At 37.5% G+C, this 19,309-nt stretch overlaps 1 protein-coding gene across 1 annotated transcript in view; it reads right to left on the minus strand.

Annotated features, from left to right (window-relative positions):
- Positions 1–9,557: 9,557 nt before the first annotated feature.
- The window catches only part of LOC308280940 (nuclear cap-binding protein subunit 3-like), a gene marked incomplete at both ends in the record, with an annotated part of 34,636 nt that continues 24,884 nt past the window's right edge, over positions 9,558–19,309 (minus strand). Inside the window, 3 exons of the mRNA XM_080755239.1 lie at positions 9,558–9,739; positions 9,937–10,101; positions 13,189–13,314. Coding sequence (XP_080611365.1) covers positions 9,558–9,739; positions 9,937–10,101; positions 13,189–13,314 — 473 coding nt within the window. The remainder of the gene's footprint in view (positions 9,740–9,936; positions 10,102–13,188; positions 13,315–19,309) is intronic.

A 19,309-nucleotide genomic window follows, 5' to 3' on the forward strand; every position in this document is an offset into this window, starting at 1 on the left:
GTGCACAACAAATTCCAATCCGGCTTCAGGAAAGGACACAGCACAGAAACTGCACTTTTAAAAGTTATTAATGATCTTAGGGTGGCTGCTGATAACAAAGATGTGTCCGTTCTCCTACTGCTGGACCAATCGGCGGCTTTTGACACAATTGACCATACAATTCTAATACAACGTCTCGAACACTGGGTAGGACTGTCAGGTACAGCTCTGTCCTGGTTTTGCTCTTATCTGACAGGCAGAAGCTACTCTGTTAATCTAGCTGACTTCGAGTCAAACAAACACAACATCTGCTCTGGTATTCCACAGGGCTCGATTCTTGGTCCTTTATTATTCTCCCTCTATATACTGCCGCTGGGAGAACTTATTTCCGCTCACGGTGTGAATTTCCATTTCTATGCTGATGACACCCAGTTGTACCTTTCGGTGGCTACGGACGACCCCTGTGCTCTAGACCCATTGCTGACGTGCGTGTCCAGCATAAAATGCTGGATGAGTGAGAACTTTCTCAAGCTAAATGAGGACAAGACAGAAGTTCTCATAATAGGTTCTACTGCCCAGAGAGAATCAATAATAAATAGACTTGGTATCCTGGCTAAAGAAAATAACACCTCTGTTAAGAACCTGGGGGTGATCATTGATGCTGAATTAAATTTTAATACACACATTAATCATGTCACGAAGATTGCCTTTTTTCACCTTAGAAATATTGCGCGAATTAGAGCCTATCTGTCGCTGAACGATGCAAAAACGCTGATCCACGCTTTTGTTTTCTCTCGGCTTGATTACTGCAACGCACTTCTCTCTGGTCTGCCAAAGAAAACAACTGACAGATTACAACTTGTTCAAAATGCAGCAGCCAGAGTTTTAACAAAAACTAAGATAAGAGAACATATTACTCCAGTTTTAGCGTCGCTACACTGGCTCCCGGTTGTTTTTAGGATTGATTTTAAAATTCTTTTACTTGTTTATAAAGCTCTAAATGGTCTGGCACCTTCGTACCTCTATAACTGCCTGCATAGATATGTTCCAACCCGCCCACTCAGGTCCTCTAGTGCAGACCTACTTGAGGTGCCAACAATGACATATAAAAAATATGGTGAAGCAGCTTTCTGCTTCTATGGACCGACAGCTTGGAATAAACTACCACTACACCTAAGACAGGCAGCCTCGGTGGATAGCTTTAAAGCACAGCTCAAGACCTATTTCTTTACTCTTGCTTTTAGCTAAATTTTTTAATCCCTATGCTGCTATTGACGTCCGCACGGCTCTGAAATTGTTCTTCAATGTTCTATGCTTTTATTTTTTCTTGCTTTATTGTAATCATTTTACTTATCTCTTTTTTATGTATTTTTTATTTCTATTTTACTTTTTCTCTGTTAAGCACGTGTGCTTCATTTTATGCTCTGTAAAGCACTTTGAGCTGCATTTCATGTCATGAAAGGTGCTATACAAATAAAGTTTTATTATTATTATTATTATTACTGTACCTACAGTATATGAGATAGTCTGGACCACTAGTTATATATGAACTAACTACTGTACCTACATTATATGAGATAGTCTGGACCACTAGTTATATATGAACTAACTACTGTACCTACAGTATATGAGATAGTCTGGACCACTGGTTATATATGAACTAACTACTGTACCTACAGTATATGAGATAGTCTGGACCACTGGTTATATATGAACTAACTACTGTACAGTATATGAGATAGTCTGGACCACTAGTTATATATGAACTAACTACTGTACCTACAGTATATGAGATAGTCTGGACCACTGGTTATATATGAACTAACTACTGTACCTACAGTATATGAGATAGTCTGGACCACTGGTTATATATGAACTAACTACCGTACAGTATATGAGATAGTCTGGACCACTGGTTATATATGAACTAACTACTGTACAGTATATGAGATAGTCTGGACCACTAGTTATATATGAACTAACTACTGTAAAGTATATGAGATAGTCTGGATCACTGGTTATATATGAACTAACTACTGTACCTACAGTATATGAGATAGTCTGGACCACTAGTTATATATGAACTAACTACTGTACCTACAGTATATGAGATAGTCTGGACCACTGGTTATATATGAACTAACTACTGTACCTACAGTATATGAGATAGTCTGGACCACTGGTTATATATGAACTAACTACTGTACAGTATATGAGATAGTCTGGACCACTAGTTATATATGAACTAACTACTGTACAGTATATGAGATAGTCTGGACCACTGGTTATATATGAACTAACTACTGTACCTACAGTATATGAGATAGTCTGGACCACTAGTTATATATGAACTAACTACTGTACCTACAGTATATGAGATAGTCTGGACCACTAGTTATATATGAACTAACTACTGTACAGTATATGAGATAGTCTGGACCACTGGTTATATATGAACTAACTACTGTACCTACAGTATATGAGATAGTCTGGACCACTAGTTATATATGAACTAACTACTGTACCTACAGTATATGAGATAGTCTGGATCACTGGTTATATATGAACTAACTACTGTACCTACAGTATATGAGATAGTCTGGACCACTAGTTATATATGAACTAACTACTGTACCTACAGTATATGAGATAGTCTGGACCACTGGTTATATATGAACTAACTACTGTACCTACAGTATATGAGATAGTCTGGACCACTGGTTATATATGAACTAACTACTGTACCTACAGTATATGAGATAGTCTGGACCACTAGTTATATATGAACTAACTACTGTACCTACAGTATATGAGATAGTCTGGACCACTGGTTATATATGAACTAACTACTGTACCTACAGTATATGATATAGTCTGGACCACTGGTTATATATGAACTAACTACTGTACCTACAGTATATGAGATAGTCTGGACCACTGGTTATATATGAACTAACTACTGTACCTACAGTATATGAGATAGTCTGGACCACTGGTTATATATGAACTAACTACTGTACCTACAGTATATGAGATAGTCTGGACCACTAGTTATATATGAACTAACTACTGTACCTACAGTATATGAGATAGTCTGGACCACTGGTTATATATGAACTAACTACTGTACCTACAGTATATGAGACTAGAAGGTCGGCCGGCTATGCCGGCCTCCCCTCTAGGTCGTCGCGTTGCGTCTATAGGAGTAAATATTCGTCGAAAACAAATCCCTGAGGTACAGGGTGGCCACGATCTGATGGTTTTTTTGAGAAAAAAAAGTTTTTTGAGAAAAAAAAAGTTTTTTGAGAAAAAGAAATTTGAGAAAAAAACATTTTTGAGAAAAAAAATGTTTTGAGAAAAAAAAAATTTTTGAGAAAAATATTTGAGAAAAAAAAGAATTTTGAGGAAAAAAAAATTCTTCAAAAAAAAAATTTTAGAGAAAAAAAAATTGAGAAAAAAGTTTTTGAGAAAAACTTTTTTGAGAAAAAAAAATTGAGAAAAAAAAATTTGAAAAAAAAAAATTGTTTTGAAAAAAAAAAACATTTTGAGAAAAAAAAATTCTCAAAAAAAAAAATTTAGAGAAAAAAAATTTGGAAAAAAAAATTGAAAATAAATAAATAATAATAATAATAAATAAAACGTATTGGTGATGCGATGACGTGGTGTATACGGATGTTACTGCGATTGAGGTGAAAGAGAAAAGTGGAAAGTTGTGAGCTAACTATTAGCTATTTTTGTGTGTGTTTGTGTGTGTTCTGGCTACGCCCCCCTCGGTTGAAATTGGATCCGCCGGTCCCATAGCTGGGAATACGAGCCAATGGACGGCGGTCACCATGGCAACGGGGGGCCAATGATAGAGTTATGGGCGGTTTTATTCCCTACGCTCTACCGACATCTGCTCTAGCTATGAGTTGAAGTGGAGGCGAAATGGGCGTGTATGGGCTTGGAAGTGGGATGCGGCTCTAAGAAAAATGTAATAGTAGATAGTCTGGACCACTGGTTATATATGAACTAACTACTGTACCTACAGTATATGAGATAGTCTGGACCACTGGTTATATATGAACTAACTACTGTACAGTATATGAGATAGTCTGGACCACTAGTTATATATGAACTAACTACTGTACCTACAGTATATGAGATAGTCTGGACCACTAGTTATATATGAACTAACTACTGTACCTACAGTATATGAGATAGTCTGGACCACTAGTTATATATGAACTAACTACTGTACAGTATATGAGATAGTCTGGACCACTGGTTATATATGAACTAACTACTGTACAAACAGTATATGAGATAGTCTGGACCACTGGTTATATATGAACTAACTACTGTACCTACGGTATATGAGATAGTCTGGACCACTAGTTATATATGAACTAACTACTGTACCTACAGTATATGAGATAGTCTGGACCAATGGTTATATATGAACTAACTACTGTACAGTATATGAGATAGTCTGGACCACTAGTTATATATGAACTAACTACTGTACCTACAGTATATGAGATAGTCTGGACCACTAGTTCTATATGAACTAACTACTGTACCTACAGTATATGAGATAGTCTGGACCACTAGTTATATATGAACTAACTACTGTACCTACAGTATATGAGATAGTCTGGACCACTAGTTATATATGAACTAACTACTGTACCTACAGTATATGAGATAGTCTGGACCACTAGTTATATATGAACTGACTACTGTACCTACAGTATATGAGATAGTCTGGACCACTGGTTATATATGAACTAACTACTGTACCTACAGTATATGAGATAGTCTGGACCACTGGTTATATATGAACTAACTACTGTACCTACAGTATATGAGATAGTCTGGACCACTGGTTATATATGAACTAACTACTGTACCTACAGTATATGAGATAGTCTGGACCACTGGTTATATATGAACTAACTACTGTACCTACAGTATATGAGATAGTCTGGACCACTGGTTATATATGAACTAACTACTGTACCTACAGTATATGATATAGTCTGGACCACTGGTTATATATGAACTAACTACTGTACCTACAGTATATGAGATAGTCTGGACCACTGGTTATATATGAACTAACTACTGTACCTACAGTATATGAGATAGTCTGGACCACTGGTTATATATGAACTAACTACTGTACCTACAGTATATGAGATAGTCTGGACCACTATGAACTAACTACTGTACCTACAGTATATGAGATAGTCTGGACCACTGGTTATATATGAACTAACTACTGTACCTACAGTATATGAGACTAGAAGGTCGGCCGGCTATGCCGGCCTCCCCTCTAGGTCGTCGCGTTGCGTCTATAGGAGTAAATATTCGTCTAAAACAAATCCCTGAGGTACAGGGTGGCCACGATCTGATGGTTTTTTTGAGAAAAAAATGTTTTTTGAGAAAAAAATGTTTTTTGAGGAAAAAAAGTTTTTTGAGGAAAAAAAGTTTTTTGAGAAAAAAAAAGTTTTTTGAGAAAAAGAAATTTGAGAAAAAAACATTTTTGAGAAAAAAAATGTTTTGAGAAAAAAAAAATTTTTGAGAAAAATATTTGAGAAAAAAAAGAATTTTGAGGAAAAAAAAATCTTAAAAAAAAAATTTTTAGAGAAAAAAAAATTGAGAAAAAAGTTTTTGAGAAAAACTTTTTTGAAAAAAAAAAATTGAGAAAAAAAATTTTGAAAAAAAAAAATTTGTTTTGAAAAAAAAAACATTTTGAGAAAAAAAAATTCTAAAAAAAAAAAATTTAGAGAAAAAAAATGTTTTGAGAAAAAAAAAATGTTTGAGAAAAAAAATTTGGAAAAAAAAATAGAAAAAAAAATAAATAATAATAATAATAAATAAAACGTATTGGTGATGCGATGACGTGGTGTATACGGATGTTACTGCGATTGAGGTGAAAGAGAAAAGTGGAAAGTTGTGAGCTAACTATTAGCTATTTTTGTGTGTGTGTGTGTGTGTGTTCTGGCTACGCCCCCCTCGGTTGAAATTGGATCCGCCGGTCCCATAGCTGGGAATACGAGCCAATGGACGGCGGTCACCATGGCAACGGGGGGCCAATGATAGAGTTATGGGCGGTTTTATTCCCTACGCTCTACCGACATCTGCTCTAGCTATGAGTTGAAGTGGAGGCGAAATGGGCGTGTATGGGCTTGGAAGTGGGATGCGGCTCTAAGAAAAATGTAATAGTAGATAGTCTGGACCACTGGTTATATATGAACTAACTACTGTACCTACAGTATATGAGATAGTCTGGACCAATGGTTATATATGAACTAACTACTGTACAGTATATGAGATAGTCTGGACCACTAGTTATATATGAACTAACTACTGTACCTACAGTATATGAGATAGTCTGGACCACTAGTTATATATGAACTAACTACTGTACCTACAGTATATGAGATAGTCTGGACCACTAGTTATATATGAACTAACTACTGTACCTACAGTATATGAGATAGTCTGGACCACTAGTTATATATGAACTAACTACTGTACCTACAGTATATGAGATAGTCTGGACCACTGGTTATATATGAACTAACTACTGTACCTACAGTATATGAGATAGTCTGGACCACTGGTTATATATGAACTAACTACTGTACCTACAGTATATGAGATAGTCTGGACCACTGGTTATATATGAACTAACTACTGTACCTACAGTATATGAGATAGTCTGGACCACTGGTTATATATGAACTAACTACTGTACCTACAGTATATGAGATAGTCTGGACCACTAGTTATATATGAACTAACTACTGTACCTACAGTATATGAGATAGTCTGGACCACTGGTTATATATGAACTAACTACTGTACCTACAGTATATGATATAGTCTGGACCACTGGTTATATATGAACTAACTACTGTACCTACAGTATATGAGATAGTCTGGACCACTGGTAATATATGAACTAACTACTGTACCTACAGTATATGAGATAGTCTGGACCACTGGTTATATATGAACTAACTACTGTACCTACAGTATATGAGATAGTCTGGACCACTAGTTATATATGAACTAACTACTGTACCTACAGTATATGAGATAGTCTGGACCACTGGTTATATATGAACTAACTACTGTACCTACAGTATATGAGACTAGAAGGTCGGCCGGCTATGCCGGCCTCCCCTCTAGGTCGTCGCGTTGCGTCTATAGGAGTAAATATTCGTCGAAAACAAATCCCTGAGGTACAGGGTGGCCACGATCTGATGGTTTTTTTGAGAAAAAAATGTTTTTTGAGAAAAAAATGTTTTTTGAGGAAAAAAAGTTTTTTGAGGAAAAAAAGTTTTTTGAGAAAAAAAGTTTTTTGAGAAAAAGAAATTTGAGAAAAAAACATTTTTGAGAAAAAAAATGTTTTGAGAAAAAAAAAATTTTGAGAAAAATATTTGAGAAAAAAAAGAAATTTGAGGAAAATAAAATTCTTAAAAAAAAAATTTAGAGAAAAAAAAATTGAGAAAAAAGTTTTTGAGAAAAACTTTTTTGAGAAAAAAAAATTGAGAAAAAAAAATTTGAAAAAAAAAAATTGTTTTGAAAAAAAAAAACATTTTGAGAAAAAAAAATTCTCAAAAAAAAAAATTTAGAGAAAAAAAATGTTTTGAGAAAAAAAAAATGTTTGAGAAAAAAAATTTGGAAAAAAAAATAGAAAAAAAAATAAATAATAATAATAATAAATAAAACGTATTGGTGATGCGATGACGTGGTGTATACGGATGTTACTGCGATTGAGGTGAAAGAGAAAAGTGGAAAGTTGTGAGCTAACTATTAGCTATTTTTGTGTGTGTGTGTGTGTGTGTTCTGGCTACGCCCCCCTCGGTTGAAATTGGATCCGCCGGTCCCATAGCTGGGAATACGAGCCAATGGACGGCGGTCACCATGGCAACGGGGGGCCAATGATAGAGTTATGGGCGGTTTTATTCCCTACGCTCTACCGACATCTGCTCTAGCTATGAGTTGAAGTGGAGGCGAAATGGGCGTGTATGGGCTTGGAAGTGGGATGCGGCTCTAAGAAAAATGTAATAGTAGATAGTCTGGACCACTGGTTATATATGAACTAACTACTGTACCTACAGTATATGAGATAGTCTGGACCACTGGTTATATATGAACTAACTACTGTACAGTATATGAGATAGTCTGGACCACTAGTTATATATGAACTAACTACTGTACCTACAGTATATGAGATAGTCTGGACCACTAGTTATATATGAACTAACTACTGTACCTACAGTATATGAGATAGTCTGGACCACTAGTTATATATGAACTAACTACTGTACAGTATATGAGATAGTCTGGACCACTGGTTATATATGAACTAACTACTGTACAAACAGTATATGAGATAGTCTGGACCACTGGTTATATATGAACTAACTACTGTACCTACAGTATATGAGATAGTCTGGACCACTAGTTATATATGAACTAACTACTGTACCTACAGTATATGAGATAGTCTGGACCAATGGTTATATATGAACTAACTACTGTACAGTATATGAGATAGTCTGGACCACTAGTTATATATGAACTAACTACTGTACCTACAGTATATGAGATAGTCTGGACCACTAGTTATATATGAACTAACTACTGTACCTACAGTATATGAGATAGTCTGGACCACTAGTTCTATATGAACTAACTACTGTACCTACAGTATATGAGATAGTCTGGACCACTAGTTATATATGAACTAACTACTGTACCTACAGTATATGAGATAGTCTGGACCACTAGCTATATATGAACTAACTACTGTACCTACAGTATATGAGATAGTCTGGACCACTAGTTATATATGAACTAACTACTGTACCTACAGTATATGAGATAGTCTGGACCACTGGTTATATATGAACTAACTACTGTACCTACAGTATATGAGATAGTCTGGACCACTGGTTATATATGAACTAACTACTGTACCTACAGTATATGAGATAGTCTGGACCACTGGTTATATATGAACTAACTACTGTACCTACAGTATATGAGATAGTCTGGACCACTGGTTATATATGAACTAACTACTGTACAGTATATGAGATAGTCTGGACCACTAGTTATATATGAACTAACTACTGTACAGTATATGAGATAGTCTGGACCACTAGTTATATATGAACTAACTACTGTACAGTATATGAGATAGTCTGGATCACTGGTTATATATGAACTAACTACTGTACAGTTATGAGATAGTCTGGACCACTGGTTATATATGAACTATCTACTGTACAGTATATGAGATAGTCTGATGTACAGTAGGTGTGTTCTATATATATTCTATACCAAATCTGTGCCCAGCAGAAGCTCTCTAATTGGAGGTAACATAAGTCACATATAACACACATAATGCAATGGTATAAACCTTGGTATAAATGACTAGTAGGCTGTCATCATCATGATGTCATCTTAACAAACTGTTTTCATTTTGTGGGTCAGACTGCATACTAACAGATAAAGTGGTGTGTGTTTACCTGGGTGGGGGGGCAGGAAGTGATGTCAGAGGTGGGTGTGTTTACCTGGGTGGGGGGGCAGGACGTGATGTCAGAGGTGGGTGTGTTTACCTGGGTGGGGGGGCAGGAAGTGATGTCAGAGGTGGGGGGTGGGGGCTTCTCTCCTGACTCCTCCCCTCCTGCCTCCACCTGCCCTTCCTCATCATCACCATCATCATCATCATCATCAGAGGTGTGGCCTGTTGTACCTGCAGACACACACACACACACACACACACACACACACACAGTATACATACATCATAATACATAAATATATACACATATATGTACACATCATGTACCTACACACACACACACACACACACACACACACACACACACACACACACACACACACACACACACACACACACACACACACACACACACACACACACCATACCTTCTCTGTGGGGGGGCGGGGGGTTCTCTGACTCTTTGACCTCTGTCTCCGGGTCAACGACCTTGGGGTCAACGACCTTGGGGTCAACGACCTTGGGGTCGGGCATACGGCTGATGTTGATGAGCGCCCGGGAGGAAGTGACATCATCAAGCCACACTACGTTACCTAGGAGACCAAACACCCATTCACTGCTTTAGTTTTATAAATAATAACACTTTTATTTCTTTATTTGATTAAACTTTAGTATTATTATAAATAATAACACTTTTATTTCTTTATTTGATTAAACTTTAGTATTATTATAAATAATAACACTTTTATTTCTTTATTTGATAAAACTTTAGTATTATTATAAATAATAACACTTTTATTTCTTTATTTGATTAAACTTTAGTATTATTATAAATAATCACACTTTTATTTCTTTATTTATTATTATAAATAATAACACTTTTATTTCTTTATTTGATAAAACTTTAGTATTATTATAAATAATAACACTTTTATTTCATTATTTGATTAAACTTTAGTATTATTATAAATAATAACACTTTTATTTCTTTATTTGATTAAACTTTAATATTATTATAAATAATAAGACTTTTCTTTATTTGTCAGTAAAACATGATTAAAATGAGTATTAACTGGATTACTGCTTCAGTATGTGTATGTGGGTTTGTGTAGGTAGGAAGGTATATATATGTGTAGGTAAGTACTAAGTAGGTATATATATGTGTAGGTAAGTACTAAGTAGGTATATATATGTGTAGGTAAGTACTAAGTAGGTATATATATGTGTAGGTAGGAAGGTATATATATGTGTAGGTAGGAAGGTATATATATGTGTAGGTAAGTACTAAGTAGGTATATATATGTGTTGGTAGGAAGGTATATATATATGTGTAGGTAAGTACTAAGTAGGTATATATATGTGTAGGTAGGAAGGTATATATATGTGTAGGTAAGTACTAAGTAGGTATATATATGTGTAGGTAGGAAGGTATATATATATGTGTAGGTAAGTACTAAGTAGGTATATATATGTGTAGGTAGGAAGGTATATATATGTGTAGGTAAGTACTAAGTAGGTATATATATGTGTAGGTAAGTACTAAGTAGGTATATATATGTGTAGGTAGGAAGGTATATGTGTATGTAGGAAGGTATATATATATGTGTAGGTAGGAAGGTATATATATGTGTAGGTAAGTACTAAGTAGGTATATATATGTGTAGGTAGGAAGGTATATATATATGTGTAGGTAAGTAGGTATATATATATGTGTATGTAGGAAGGTATATATATATGTGTAGGTAGGAAGGTATATATATATGTGTAGGTAAGTAGGTATATATATATGTGTAGGTAGGAAGGTATATATATGTGTAGGTAGGAAGGTATATATATGTGTAGGTTGGAAGGTATATATATGTGTATGTAGGAAGGTATATATATATGTGTAGGTAGAAAGGTATATATATGTGTAGGTAGGAAGGTATATATATGTGTATGTAGGAAGGTATATATATATGTGTAGGTAGGAAGGTATATATATGTGTAGGTAAGTAGGTGTATATATATGTGTAGGTAGGAAGGTATATATATGTGTAGGTAGGAAGGTATATATATGTGTAGGTAAGTAGGTGTATATATATGTGTAGGTAGGAAGGTATATATATATGTGTAGGTAAGTAGGTGTATATATATGTGTAGGTAGGAAGGTATATATATGTGTAGGTAAGTAGGTGTATATATATGTGTAGGAAGGTAGGAAGGTATATATATATATATGTGTCCATTATGTGTCCATTATACCTCCCCTTTAATAATACCAATTTGTATTGTATTTTATATCATTTTTATTGTTGATTTGTCGCCTTTCCAAGGAGATTGAGTTTGTAAGCATCAGGCATTCGTGGAATGAGCAACACAGCCAAACGTGTGGTCAAAATGGTCAAAATGGCCTGGCAGGCCTGCAATACTGTTCTTTTGGTGTTCACCTTTGTTGCTTGGAGCATTGAATGATTGCACTCTCCCACAGTAATAAGGAAAAGAAAAAACAACACATATTGGCCATTTTTACACTTTGCTAACACTTTCCATGCCAGGCCAAAATGGCCCCAAGGTCCCTGTGCCAGGATTTTGATGTTTTTCTTTACTATGCAATGAAAAAATAAATATTTTTTTTTTTAGATTTTCTTCCCCACAGAAACAGACACAGTTGTTGTGATTCAGTGGCAAAAATAATTTTGTCAATCAGACAAATGGTTCCAGAGATAGAGCTGAATGAATCAAAAAAAGTGTCCATCCACTAGAATGGACACACATTTTCTCAATCAGCTAAACGAGGGAGCCAACACACAAACAGAGAAAAGCATCTCTCTGATCTCAGGTCATTTTGACATCTTTGAAAAAAATGAAAAAAAAAAAAATGAAAAAAATAATCAATTTTTATTATATACGTCAAAATACGTCATTGGCACTGACGGCTTTTGGCCCATTTACGTCAATCTACCTCTGTGGCATGGTAAGAGTTAATGTTAAGCTCAGTGTCAGGGAAGCCCAACACGAGAGTAAATGCCAGCAGAACAGAATTGCAAGCCATTTTGGCAAACTTTCAGCGCTACCCACACGTTTGGCTGTGTAGCTCATGCCTCGAATGCCTGATCCTTACAAGCTGTACCTCGTTGTAAAGGGGACAAATCAACAATGAAAATGATATAAAATACAATACAAATTGGTATTATTAAAGGGGAGATGTAATGGAACGAATCAAGTTTCCTTTCTTTTTGTGCTGTGTTTATATATGTGAAGGTAAGGTACAGTAGGTAGGTGTATATATATATATATATATATATATATATATATATATATATATATAGTAAAGGTAAGGTATATATATAGTGAAGGTAAGGTAAGGTATATATATAGTGAAGGTAGATACGGTAAGGTATATAATAGTGAAGGTACTTACAGGAAGTATTGTCTATCCATTCTATGTGAGCAGAGGATATATGTGTAGGTAGGTAGGTAGGTAGGTAGGTATATGTGTAGGTAGGTAGGTAGGTAGGTGTATACAGTATAGTGAAGGTAAGGTATATAATAGTGAAGGTAGATAAGGTAAGGTATAGTGAAGGTACTTACAGGAAGTATCGTCTATCCATTCTATGTGAGCAGGAGGATATATGTGTAGGTAGGTAGGTATATATATAGTGAAGGTAAGGTATATATAGTGAAGGTAAGGTACTTACAGGAAGTATCGTCTATCCATTCTATGTGAGCAGGAGGATATTCCTTGAAGTAATCAAAGATGTCCTGTGTTGACATGTCGTCCACACCGGACACATGGAGAGCTTCTAGACGCAGGTTAGGAACCGCTGTAGTAGTTAAACACACACACACACATGTACTGTTACTGTTACTACTGGAACCACTGTAGTAGTTAGAATAGACACATGTACTGTTACTGTTACTACTGGAACCGCTGTAGTAGTTAGAATAGACACATGTACTGTTACTGTTACTACTGGAACCACTGTAGTAGTTAGAATAGACACATGTACTGTTACTACTGGAACCGCTGTAGTAGTTAGACACACACACACACACACACACATGTACTGTTACTGTTACTACTGGAACCGCTGTAGTAGTTAGACACACACACACACACATGTACTGTTACTGTTACTACTGGAACCGCTGTAGTAGTTAGACACACACACACACACACATGTACTGTTACTGTTACTACTGGAACCGCTGTAGTAGTTAGACACACACACACACATGTACTGTTACTGTTACTACTGGAACCGCTGTAGTAGTTAGACACACACACACACACACATGTACTGTTACTACTGGAACCGCTGTAGTAGTTAGAACAGACACATGTACTGTTACTGTTACTACTGGAACCACTAGTAGTTAGACACACACACACACATGTACTGTTACTGTTACTACTGGAATCGCTGTAGTAGTTAGAATAGACACATGTACTGTTACTACTGGAACCGCTGTAGTAGTTAGACACACACACACACACACACACACATGTACTGTTACTGTTACTACTGGAACCGCTGTAGTAGTTAGACACATGGAGAGTACAGTAGTTAGACACATGGAGAGTACAGTAGTTAGACACATGGAGAGTACAGTAGTTAAGACACATGGAGAGTACAGTAGTTAGACACATGGAGAGTACAGTAGTTAGACACATGGAGAGTACAGTAGTTAGACACATGGAGAGTACAGTAGTTAGACACATGGAGAGTACAGTAGTTAAGACACATGGAGAGTACAGTAGTTAGACACATGGAGAGTACAGTAGTTAGACACATGGAGAGTACAGTAGTTAGACACATGGAGAGTACAGTAGTTAGACACATGGAGAGTACAGTAGTTAGACACATGGAGAGTACAGTAGTTAGACACATGGAGAGTACAGTAGTTAGACACATGGAGAGTACAGTAGTTAGACACATGGAGAGCTTCTAGACGCAGGTTAGGAACCGCTGCACACACACACACACACACACACACACACGTACATGCACACGCACACACACACGTACATGCACACGCACGCACACACACACACGCGTACATGCACACGCACACACACGCACACGCACACACACGTACATGCACACACGCGCGCACACACACACACACACACACACACACACACATTACTAAGCAACATGATTTTTAGATCGTTCGTAGATCAGCTATTTTCATAATGTAATCATATTTAATAATAACAATAGTTAAGCCGCACACGATAGGGAGTTCCAATAGAAAAATATAAGCCTCGTGTACAATATAGGCTCGAAGTACACGCGAGCGTACACGCCCCCATAGTTATAATGGGGCGTGTACGCTTGCAACAGGGTGTCGTGTACGGCACCTGTGCCGACTACAATTTCCCAATGGAGGGCAGCAGAGAGCCATTTGTTGAGATCTAATAGGCCCATCCACATGTTTTACAGATCTAATTGGCCCATCCACATGATTTGTAGATCTAATTCCATCAGCAGTTCCATACCATGATTTGTAGCTCTAAATCCATCACCTGTCACATCCACATGATTTGTAGATCTAATTCCATCAGCAGTTCCATACCATGATTTGTAGCTCTAAATCCATCACAAATCATGTGGCTCTAAATCCACATGATTTGTAGATCTAATTCTAAAACCAGTCACATCCACATGATTTGTAGATCTAATTCTAAAACCAGTCACATCCACATGATTTGTAGATCTAAACCATACCACAATTTGTAGCTCTAAATCTATCACCTGTCACATCCACATGATTTGTAGATCTAATTCTAAAACTAGTCGCATCCCCATGATTTGTAGATCTAATTCCATCGGCAGTTCCATACCATAATTTGTAGCTCTAAATCCATCACCTGTCACATCCACATGATTTGTAGCTCTAAATCCATCACCTGTCACATCCACATGATTTGTAGATCTAATTCTAAAACCAGTCACATCCACATGATTTGTAGATCTAAACCATACCACAATTTGTAGCTCTAAATCTATCACCTGTCACATCCACATGATTTGTAGATCTAATTCTAAAACTAGTCGCATCCCCATGATTTGTAGATCTAATTCCATCGGCAGTTCCATACCATAATTTGTAGCTCTAAATCCATCACCTGTCACATCCACATGATTTGCAGATCTAATTCTAAAACCAGTCACATCCACATGATTTGTAGATCTAATTCTAAAACCATTCACATCCCCATGATTTGTAGATCTAATTCCATCGGCAGTTCCATACCATAATTTGTAGCTCTAAATCCATCACCTGTCACATCCACATGATTTGCAGATCTAATTCTAAAACCAGTCACATCCACATGATTTGTAGATCTAATTCTAAAACCATTCACATCCCCATGATTTGTAGATCTAATTCCATCGGCAGTTCCATACCATAATTTGTAGCTCTAAATCCATCACCTGTCACATCCACATGATTTGTAGATCTAATTCTAAAACCAGTCACATCCACATGATTTGTAGATCTAATTCTAAAACCATTCACATCCATATGATTTGTAGATCTAATCCATACCATAATTTGTAGCTCTAAATCTATCACCTGTCACATCCACATGATTTGTAGATCTAATTCTAAAACTAGTCGCATCCCCATGATTTGTAGATCTAATTCCATCGGCAGTTCCATACCATAATTTGTAGCTCTAAATCTATCACCTGTCACATCCACATGATTTGTAGATCTAATTCTAAAACCATTCGCATCCACATGATTTGTAGATCTAAATCCAACAGCAGTTCCATACCATAATTTGTAGCCCTAAATCCATCACTTGTCACATCCACATGATTTGTAGATCTAATTCTCAAACCAGTCACATCCACATGATTTGTAGATCTAATTCTAAAACCATTCCAATCTCCATGATTTGTAGATCTAATCCATACCATAATTTGTAGCTCTAAATCTATCACCTTTCACATCCACATGATTTGTAGATCTAATTCTAAAACTAGTCGCATCCCCATGATTTGTAGATCTAATTCCATCGACAGTTCCAGACCATAACTTGTAGCTCTAAATCTATCACCTGTCACAAAGGCTCTGGTGGGCTGTTTTGGGCTCTGGTGGGCTGTGCTGGGCTCTGGTAGGCTATACAGGGCAGTACTGTAGTATAGCCTAGACATGTTCATGTAAAACTATTGGCCGTGTACACTAAGGCATGTAGAAACTAGGGCCCGTGTACACAGTGGATAATCCCATCAACGAGGAGCTACAGGACTGGCGGGAGCCTTGAGCAGCCCGGTGGAGACTGCTGGAGTCTGGTGCAGTCCTGTGCACCCTGGTCTGGCCTATAACAGCCGGATCCAGCCTACTGTAGGCTAGTGAAGCCATCTAAGCTCTCCACTTCCCTAATCTATTCTCCCACTGTGCTGGACTTGGATGTGCTGGGCTGTGCTGGACTCTATCAGGCTCTGGTGGGCTGTTTTGGGCTCTGGTGGGCTGTGCTGGGCTCTGGAAGGCTATAATAATGGGCTCTGGTGGGAATTAGATCTACAAATCATGGGGATGTGAATGGTTTTAGAATTAGATCTACAAATCATGTGGATGTGACTGGTTTTAGAATTAGATCTGCAAATCATGTGGATGTGACAGGTGATGGATTTAGAGCTACAAATTATGGTATGGAACTGCCGATGGAATTAGATCTACAAATCATGGGGATGCGACTAGTTTTAGAATTAGATCTACAAATCATGTGGATGTGACAGGTGATAGATTTAGAGCTACAAATTGTGGTATGGTTTAGATCTACAAATCATGTGGATGTGACTGGTTTTAGGATTAGATCTACAAATCATGTGGATGTGACTGGTTTTAGAATTAGATCTACAAATCATGTGGATGTGACAGGTGATGGATTTAGAGCTACAAATTATGGTATGGAACTGCCGATGGAATTAGATCTACAAATCATGGGGATGCGACTAGTTTTAGAATTAGATCTACAAATCATGTGGATGTGACAGGTGATAGATTTAGAGCTACAAATTGTGGTATGGTTTAGATCTACAAATCATGTGGATGTAACTGGTTTTAGAATTAGATCTACAAATCATGTGGATGTGACTGGTTTTAGAATTAGATCTACAAATCATGTGGATGTGACAGGTGATGGACTTAGAGCTACAAATCATGGTATGGAACTGCTGATGGAATTAGATCTACAAATCATGTGGATGGGCCAATTAGATCTGTAAAACATGTGGATGGGCCTATTAGATTTCAACAAATGGCTCTCTGCTGCCCTCCATTGGGAAATTGTAGTCGGCACAGGTGCCGTTCACGACACCCTGTTGCAAGCGTACACGCCCCATTATAACTATGGGGGCGTGTACGCTCGCGTGTACTTCGAGCCTATATTGTACACAAGGCTTATATTTTTCTATTGGAACTCCCTATCGTGTACGGCTTAACTATTGTTATTATCACAGTGGCTTTTTCCTTGACCTTTCGAGTTAGGAGTGTCGTAGAGACACGAGACCGGGTTTGTTGGATTCAGCGTCAAAAAGTAAGTCAGAATAAGTGTATTTTATCCGAAAGAATGTGTAATCGTGTTGGTGGCGTGCAAATTTTGTGTCTTTTTCGCAATCGTAAAGGGTTCAAATTGTCGGAGAGACACGAAACCCATTCCATCGGATCAGGCATCCTTCAAATATGAAAAGTGTTTCCTGCGTGAAACAAACGTTTTTTTTTTTGATTTTTTAATTGATTTTAAGGACAAAAATCCGGGTTTCGGTGTCTTTTTCGCAATCGTAAAGGGTTCAAAGTGTTGGAGAGACACGAAACCCATTCCATCGGATCAGGCATGCTTCAAATATGAAAAGTGTGTCCGGCCTAAAACAAAACATATTTTTTAGATTTTTTTATTCATTTTAAGGACAAAGGGCCCGTTTTGACGCCTAAAACGACCCTTTCCCTTGACCGTTCGAGTTAGGAGTGCCGTGTACACAGGATCTACAGAGCTGGCTGGAGTATGGAGCAGCCTGGTGGAGTCTGGTGCAGTCCTGTGCACCCTGGTCTGGCCTATTCAAGCCGGATCCAGCCTACTGTAGGCTAGTGAAGCCATCCAACCTCTCCACTTCCCTAATCTATTCTCCCACTGTGCTGGACTTGGATGTGCTGGGCTGTGCTGGACTGGACTCTATCAGGCTCTGGTGGGCTGTTTTGGGCTCTGGTGGGCTGTTTTGGGCTCTGGTGGGCTGGGCTGGGCTCTGGTAGGCTATACAGGGCAGTACTGTAGTATAGCCTAGGCATGTTCATGTAAAACTATTGGCCGTGTACACTAAGGCATGACTTCTATGTAAACCATACTATATGGACAGTTTTTTTCTGCATGTCACTATGATGGAAAGCATCTTCAGCCTCACAATAACCATATTAAGTTACCACATGATTTTGTGTGCACGCCACAGCCAATAGTTTTACATGAATATTTCTAAGCTATAGTACAGTACTGCCCCATACAGCCTAACAGAGCCCAGCAAAGCACAGCACAGCCCACCAGAGCCCAATACAGCCCACAGGAGCCCAATAGAGCTCCAGCACACCTAAGTCCAGCCCAGTCCTGCCAAGTAGGAGTATAGACCAGGGAAGGGGGGTAGTTAGATGTCTCCACCAGGCCATTACAGGCTGGACCTGGCTTGAATAGGCCAGACCAGGGTGCACAGCACTACACCAGACACATCACAGGTGATATCATAGGTGACATCACCTATGTAAAAGTCCATATATGGGTATTCCCAGAATCCCTTTTATGCCCATGTATGAAGA

The sequence above is a fragment of the Nannobrachium achirus genome (assembly GCF_963921795.1).
Source record: "Nannobrachium achirus genome assembly, contig: SCAFFOLD_134, whole genome shotgun sequence".
Classification (NCBI taxonomy): Eukaryota; Metazoa; Chordata; class Actinopteri; order Myctophiformes; family Myctophidae; genus Nannobrachium; species Nannobrachium achirus.